Source organism: Phaethon lepturus, unplaced genomic scaffold (assembly GCF_000687285.1).
Source record: "Phaethon lepturus isolate BGI_N335 unplaced genomic scaffold, ASM68728v1 scaffold4661, whole genome shotgun sequence".
NCBI classification, from domain to species: domain Eukaryota; kingdom Metazoa; phylum Chordata; class Aves; order Phaethontiformes; family Phaethontidae; genus Phaethon; species Phaethon lepturus.
Window position 1 is genome coordinate 57,876 of NW_010518315.1, and position 8,798 is coordinate 66,673.

An 8,798-nucleotide genomic window follows, 5' to 3' on the forward strand; every position below is an offset into this window, starting at 1 on the left:
CAAGAGCGGAGAAGTTGAGCCAAGCCTCCTAGAAAGTGTGGTGAGACCTTTTTCCCTGCAAACTCACAAGCATGCTTGAAATAATTTTATGTAGTCAGTTACGAATTTTACATCAACAAATTGTTTCAGCTGTGTGCTTCAGTTGAATTTGGTATTGTTCTGTCTCTGTGCACACAAAGTGAAGGTGTGGGTATATGGACAAGTACACACACAAACATACAGAGAGATATATATACACACACATATATATATACACATATAGATACACACACATACTGCATGAACAAAACTGCTTAAGCCTACCAGGGTGGTAGCTTCAGGATAGGTCTTGCAGGCAGCAGCCTGATGGGTTAGCTTTTGGCTGTTCTGCACTGCTCTGCTTAATCAATAGTTGAAAAAGCCTCATATTTGCTGTTATGGTGGTCACACTTTTAAATCTGGAAGACCCATAGATAGAAAGAAGTTATTCGCGCTTTACTGGCGCACCACAATCAGCTCAGGGGCATGTATTTCTGGGGCAGAAAGGCCTGACTTTCATCTGTGAAGGAGTAAGTAGTCTGTAGGTGATTACAGTAAAAACAAGTGAGGTTAGATTAGCAAGGATTTGACATGTGCTTATTAATATTAACAAAAATAACTTTGTGTTCAGGCCTCACTGTTCATAAGAAGTTGAACTTCTTTGTGTACTCATCCCACTGGAGTTGTTCTGAATGTATAGCTTACCTAAATTACCTAAACCTAAATTTTGGGGTATGAAGATAAAAAGTTGTTTTTAACAGATGTTTTCATTGCTCAATATTGTTGCAGCATGTTCCATTTCCTAATGATGGGCTGAAGCCAGATGTGCATCATTCTGTTGTGTACACTTTTGAAACTGATCTTGTCTTTTGTTTTTATCTTTCTGATTTATCCAACAGGGTGGACTGAGTGCCCAAGCTTTTGTTCGCATCGAGATAGAAGATATTAACGATAATCGACCTGTTTTTGAACAAGCCGTCTATGTGACAAGCATCAGCAGTCACACACAGCCAGGGACAGAGATCATCAATGTTGTTGCCACAGACAGAGATTCAGGAATATATGGTGTTGTCGCATATGCACTGGTCCCCGGAGAATTTTCTTCTTTTTTCACAGTAGACACATCCACAGGTACTGTGTGAGTCTATGATTCAGAAAGGCTGTTAATTATACAACATCTATCTTTTCCTTGATGATGCTTTTTTATTTGGAGTCACGTCATAGAGTTGAAACTTAGATTCTGCTGGTAAATAATTCTAGAGGAAGATGGAGGGTTTAGGCTTAACATGAAGCCTTTGCATTCACTGAAGGAAACAGGAGAATGGGAAACACAGTACCTGCTAGTACAATACAGGAAAAGCAGTATGCCACTTATCCACTATTTTCAGACATAAATCTATTCATCATTGCAAGAAATCATCAAACCATTATTTTTATAATAATATCTGAATTCCTGCAATGCTTAGGTCTTAGTCTTGAGGAGCAATAAAAGACCCTTCAAGATGCTGGTCCTTTCATTTCATCTCTCTGTTTCTGTCCTAATCTTCTTTTCCCTCAGGGTGCTAGAATAAGTCCCCATTCTGCTCACAGTCTTATAATGTCCAGCTACCTCCCAGCTTGACTTGGTGACTAGCTTTGTAAGTGTTGTCTTCTGCCTTTTATTTTCTGATGTGACTCTTCATCCTTCTGGTTTCTGGAGAGAGGTTCAATGAAGGTGTGACAATGAGAGCAAGAAAACAATTATGACAAAAGCAAATCTGTGTGATTTTTTTTCAAAGACAGGTTGAATCTCACAGATTTAATTACTTTTCCCATGGCCACAAAGCAGCCCCAGTATTCTGCTTTCTAACCTTAAAACAGTTATCAACGTCAGCTGGAAAGAACATGAGCAGTGTATCTACAAACGTCCACAGTGTCTTTCAGGGAGTGGTTAACTAAACTGCAGCTACCATTTTGAGAGGCAACCCTTGCGTATAAATGCATCCTGTTCAACAGTTTTACTTTATAATGGTCATGGCACAGCGGATTATTTTTATAATTTTTAAGAATTTTGGGGCTGTTGTACATATGTATATATAAGCTGTTCGGTATACAAAACAGTTTGGCTCTATTCTTTCAAAATGGTGCCTAATTTCACTTTCTTACACGGTCCCCAAAATATTCTGATTAACAGAAGAAACTAATCTTCTTAGGAAGTCGCTATGCTTGTCTTGGCTATTTCAGAATGTATTTAACTGTGGACTTTCAACTGCCTGTCAAATCAGATTCTCTGGGGCATAACTGATGCCAAAAATATATAGGTCAATCGATAATTAGGGAGCTGGATCTCCACAGGCATTTAACTGGTCATTTTAAAATTGACCCAGCAGACTTGTCAGAGAGAGCCCCTGTGGATCACGCTAGCAGCACTGGCTTTGCAGCGGTCCTCTCTTTTTGAAAGGCTTCTTCCTTGGATTGTGACCTTTTGGCCTTTTATCCAGTTTTGGCACTTTGTATAGGAAAAATGTCATGCTTAATCATGAAGAACGTGCAAGTTTATAAGTTACTATTATCTTGCATATCTATCATGGTATTCTATCAAAGGCAGACCAAATTCAGGGTGAAGTTGCTTGAGGTCATTATCGCCGACATTTTATGATGAGAAGAGCATTTAGGTCAGAGACACTATCCCCAACACTTTAGATCTTGGAATACGGTTGCACTTAATCAGATCTCCTGGGCAATTCGTGAGGTCAAACTGCATCTATTTTTTAACTCATTAATATTAATGGTGTGTGTTGTGGGTGGTTTTTTTCTGAAGAATACACTTTTTCCTTTTATATTCTGCCACATCTACCTACAATAGTGCTTATGCTCAGTCACTGGCTAGCAAAATGATTTTTAAACTCTTGGAAAAAATAAACATTATAAAGAAAATAAATATTAAAATTGCCAGTTTGTCACACAGAAGTTTTGAAATCTTTGCAGGTTAAATAACTGTAAAAGCTGCACAGTATTCAGAGGAAGATGAAACAAGTGTCTCACTGTTAGGTAAAGAGATTTTGAGCTCCTCCTCCTTACTTCTTGTTAGGACAGTGACATTTTCCAGTTTTCGTCATGCTAAAGCTGTCTTCATATGCTCTTATATATGGCCCAATTTAGATGTGTGTCTCTGAAGGTTATGTGAGAGACTTTAGTTATGTGGGCTGCATTTTGTGAACAGAGGGCAATGGACAAGGATGACAAGAAATAGGAATTCTTCAGGAGGTGGATCCCCAAACCCATAAGTCAATCAATATCATATTACAGTTTTGGTTTTTGGTTTTCTGATCTTGTGGACATGCAGTCTGTAACTGATGTGTTCTGCAGTTTTTCCAATTTGCAGTATAGCATGTTCTGTTTTATCTGCTCTTTTCATTATTAGAGGACCTAAAAGGAGGCACAGCAATGGTGTTGGAGTCTTCCATGAATTTGCCTTCCTGATAAGTTTTATTTTTTAAGTGATTAATTTTTCTCACTGATAGAATGTTTAGAAATGAAGAATGAAAATCAGGGCATTAGTCTTTTTAACTTATTATGTTCATTATAGCCCTAAGCACTGTACATAAATTGGACAGCTATTTTCAGTATTATGAGATTTAAATTAATTAGTACCTAACAGCTTGTCACATTACAGTGCGATACATTAAAATCATATGCAAGATAATGCTATTCTCTATCGCATATGTAATTTCTGGTTTATGACATCTAGACTGTGGATTTGAACGTTTATCTCACTAGTTTTCTATGGGGATGTTTTTGGAGTGCTGCATTTAGAATACTCACTAGAGATTCACTTTTTTCCCCCCCCATTCCCTTTTTCATTTTTAGAAGAGAAATGGATAAAATAATGAAATAAAATCTCTAACCCCAGTTCTTCGCTACTGTGGTTCGCTTCTGGCTGTTGCTTTGTTAAAGCAATTGTATGGATGTATCAAGAAAGCTTTTGGCTTTGCATAGTTGGCTGTGTTCACAATACAGGATATCATACCAGCTGGTCAACCACTGTATAGAATATATCAATGGTGCTTTTGATACATAGATATTATGTGGTCAAGCCACATCCTAGCTCCTTGAAAGGGGCTCCATCTTTGTTTCAAGAACTGTTAACATGTTTGTCATATATAAATAAATCCAATGGGAGTCAGAAAGAGCCTTTCATTGAGCAGATAGATATTCCATTAAAAAGTCTTTTGAATTCTAAACAAGTCTTTATTAGTGGTATTTGTTTGCTATTGTAGCTTATAGATACTGCATTTATTGTTTGTGAGATGTGCTTATAGTTGTAAATAACATTTATTGCATTTCCCTTTGAGAAAAAATTGAAATGAAGTATTTATCATTTGATTGATGATAGACTGTCCACAAGAAAAACCACTTTAAGAACTATGTAACTAGAAAAATGTATGGATAGGGAACTGTAAACCAGTTCCTCTGCTAGTTCGTGACTTTTGCTATCATTCGTTTCTAGTGTTGGTGTAAACAACATCTTGGCTTCATTATGTTTCCTTTTGTAGATATCTGATCCATGCATGATCCATGAACAGCACTCATGAATTGATTAGAACAGGGCAAGTTGAAGAGCTCTGCTGGCTAAGAAACAATTTGAGCTATGTTTGTTTATTTTCCCATCGTTACCTAACAAGTTATCTGAAAGACAGTGTATTTATAGTTATGGCTGAGCAGGTAATTAAAAATGTAAGTCACAGGGTACAATCACAGGTTTGGCAGAAAACCTATGCAGTGCTTAACTTTAGGACTTTGGGATAAACAATTTAATTTCTAAACTTTCATTATGATACAAGCATTAATATTTTCTTTCACTCAAGGGCGTATGATTCATTTGTCCTGATTTTAGTGATACCCTTCTTGAGAGCTGGATAAAAAGATGGTTATCATCTTAGTGTAGTCATGGTTCAAGGAAGCTGTTTCAAATCAACAAAATTAATAACAGTCTTTGAAAATTGTTTTGGGCCAGTGTGAGACTTCATTGTGTCAGTCTTCAGGTAAATGGTCTGTTCATATTCTTAGAACCACTCACCTAGCTAGTCACTGTGTACCGAGAAAACTCATGAAAGTTAAGGAAAAGGCAGCAGCCATTGATTTATGTTTATTTGAAGGTATTAGTGATTTAAACATAGTATGAAAAGGATGTAGAGAAAATAGCATTCACAAAGTGTACATTACAGCAGTATAAGCATTTAACTCAGCTTCTCTGTTTCTTTCAACTATGTAAGATATTTAGGCTTGTGTTTCTGTGAATCCTACCTAAATTAGATGCCTAAAACAGAGGATATGACCTTCCTCTTTTGTGTTTTACTGAGAATGTTTCTGTGAGTGTGGTGGATTGACCCTGGCTGGATGCCAGGTGCCCAACAAAGCCGCTCTATCGCTCCCCTCCTCAGCCGGACAGGGGAGAGAAAATGTAACAAAAGGATTGTGAGTCAAGACAAGGACAGGGAGAGATCACTCACCAATTACTGTCACAGACAAAACAGACTCGACTGGGAAATTATTTAAATTTATTACCAATCAAATCAGAGTAGGATAATGAGAAAATAAAACTAATCTTAAAACACCTTCCCCCCACCACTCCCTTCTTCCCGGGGTCAACAGGACTCCCAATTTCTCTACCTTCTCCACTTCAGTGGCACAGGGGGACAGGGAAGGGGGTTTGTGGTCAGTTCATCATGTGTTGTCTTTGCCGCTCCTTCCTCCTCACACTCTCCCTCTGCTCCAGCATGGTGTCCCTCGCACGGGAGACAGTCCTCTGTGAACTTCTCCAACATGAGTCCTTCTCACGGACTGCAGTTCTTCATGAACTGCTTCAGCCTGGGTCCTTTCCATGGCGTGCAGTCCTTCAGGAACAGACTGCTCCAGCGTGGGTCCTTGGCCAATGGTGGGTCTGTCTCGAAGCTGGCTGGCATTGACTCTATCGGACATGGGGGAAGCTTCCAGCAGCTTCCCACAGAAGCCACTCCTGTGACTGCCCTCCCCGCCAAACCCTTGCCACACAAACCCAATACAGTGAGAAATTTGGAGAGCTTTCCATTGACTTGATGATACTTGGATCCACCTTTTGTCCTAATACCATCTGCTACGTATGCCAAAAAATACATATTGGGTCAACAGACAAGCCTTGTTACAAGATCTGGTCAGTTGTTTAGCATGAAATTTTTTTTTTCAGCATGAAAGTACAGCTTCTGCAAAATGAGCATTCTTTTGAGGAGACTTTGACTTGCTAAAAAAATAATTTAATTCCTTTAAGATGCGTTCTGATTTCTTTTTAACTGAATAGCATAGGGCATCACACAACTAAAACGTCCTGTAAGAGATGTAAAGAAGTCTAGGAGCTTAGTCCATTGGAGAAGAACAAAAGGAGTAATACACCTGAGGGACATGCAAATTTAAGAATATAAGAACTGTTAACTTAATTAGCCAAAAGGCAGATTTAAGTGCAGCATCTTGTCTCTTTGTGCCCGGTAATGAATGCAAAAAGAAGGGTTAAGTGTAGAGCTTGTGCCGAACAGTCCCTCCTCTGATACATTTTTCTTGTTTTGGCAGTGTGCAATTTAGTGTGGTAGTACTTCCATTACTGTACTGTGGCACCATATGTAAATAAAATTTAATGTCAAACTGAGTTAAAATAAACTTTTTTATTTGGTTCAGAGCACCAGAATAGATTCATTCGAGTTAAGGATGTTGACAAGTTTTATTTTACTAAAGCAAATGGAAATGTTGTTCTTTAACAATCACAACATGCATTGCATGAAAAAGTTTTGCTTTATTTTTATTACAATACAGGTTGAAAGCAAAAGTTGAAATACCAAATTTTCTTTTTTTTAGGAAAAAAAAATCCAAACTTTTCTCAACTCCATGTATTATACAATGTTTAATATATAGCAGATTGTAATATGCATCAAAGTAAAATGGGGATGCATCCTTTCTAAAGAAAACAAGTCCATTTGTATGATGATTAATGATGTTTTTGTATAGTATTGTAGGAAAAAACAGTTTATTTTTAAACTGCTTTTGGCATTTCTATACAGCATGTAGTGCATTTGCTAAGCATATGAAGAGGTTCACATAAATAAAATTTAAAATTAGGAGTGTTTTATTTTGGAACATGTTGAGGCCACTTTTCTTTAAACTGCTGTTTCTTCAATTACTGTTTTTCTGATCTTTCATATGAAATTGATAGCATATTCAGAATGCTACAAATCAGGGGAATATGTCTGAGCCATTGGTTTAGCTCGCTAAGTTTTCACTGTTGAAGAATTTTCAGTTAAGTCACATAGGAAAAATTAGTAGTCTCATCTGAGTAATTTGTGGATATTTACCTTCACTGAAATCTCATCTAATGAGAAATCTAACATAAAGAATACAGGAAACAGTATATTCTCCTTGAAGCACACAAAATTTGCTGTACTAAGCGTGAGAGTGCAGATTTTGGCCCTGAAAGAAAGCTGTGTAGCCTAACAGCATGAAAAAATATCCATAGCGCCAGCTTTTAATGTATATGTCTCTTTCTTTTATGAATAAAATCCAATAGAATCGACCATCTGCAAAGAGAAAAATTCCTAGAAGCTATGTGCCAAAAACTTAACCATGCAATAGCGGAGTAACATGTGTACTTGAGATTCATTGTGCACGATACAATGCAAAGTATTTACAAAAATACTCTAGCCCACTGTCCTTTCTTGTAGTTAAGTCAATGTCAGATCTCAGAAATGGAAGAAGCCAACAGATGAGGCAAGGAGCGAACTGCCGTGGCATTGCACTGCCACAGCTCTTGGGCTATGAGAGGCAGATGACGTGGGCAGATGAAAAGAAAAATGGAGAAAAGGAAAAAATTATACCCAAACCTCCCATTATGGAGGAGAGGAATAACGTGAGATTTATACAGTAAAATTCAGACAATCAGCACTTTTCTTTGATAGAAACTGTACGGGTCTTAAGTACAGATGTGCTTAATGTACTTCATGTTCTTAGTTAATGCAAATAAAAGAAGAAAGTGGCAGGTTTAGAGAGCAGTCAGCCTTGGCAAAATGCATTCATGCTGTTGGACTGTTAAAATGATTGTAGTAGAGGAGTGTTGTGTAGTAGCAAATCAGTTTGTGAGGATTAAGATGAGCATCTGGAATGTTCATAATGCTCTTAACATAAGAACAGCAAATATATCTCACTGGGCTTCTATTAGGCTTTATTCTGTATCTGTGCTTGGAAACATGCGCCTTTTGGTACAGTGCCTTCAAACAAATATCAACTCCGGTTATCATGGCAGTTGAGTTTTGTTACCATGTTGTGCATTGAGCTCTTTTTGGATCTGCAGGCTGGCGGCTTGGTTGAAAAGGTTCTTGATTAAAAAGATAGTTTTGGAAAACTTCAATAAGCTGAGCAAGCAAAGGTGACCTGGTGGGATGGTGCGGCAGGGCTGGAGCTGTGTAGATTGCATGGGGAAGGCTGTCTTTGTCTTTGTAAATACAGCATTTCACCAGGCCAGAGTCCTGCCCATTTATTGGTGTATGCTTGGATTTTTGGGTTGTGTTTTTTTTTTAAAGCTTATGTTTTATGTGGAAGTGTTTTCTTCGTATGCAATCAGACAACAAACATACTCTGAGTTACTATTATGTCAGATTAAAGGAAACAAAACAAGGCAGAAGCAGAGGAAATTTCCCTGCAACAGCAAATTATATCTCTTTGCTTATATTCTGCTTTACTGACAAATTAGCATGGTGGGTTTTTTTTTCCTGTTAGGGAAA

General features: G+C 37.8%; 1 protein-coding gene across 1 annotated transcript in view; it reads left to right on the forward strand.

Moving 5' to 3' along the window:
* The window catches only part of LOC104628174 (protocadherin-23-like), a gene marked incomplete at its 3' end in the record, with an annotated part of 96,905 nt that overhangs the window by 57,688 nt on the left and 30,419 nt on the right, over nt 1-8,798 (forward strand). The window contains exon 4 of the mRNA XM_010296677.1: nt 918-1,149. Coding sequence (XP_010294979.1) covers nt 918-1,149 — 232 coding nt within the window. The remainder of the gene's footprint in view (nt 1-917; nt 1,150-8,798) is intronic.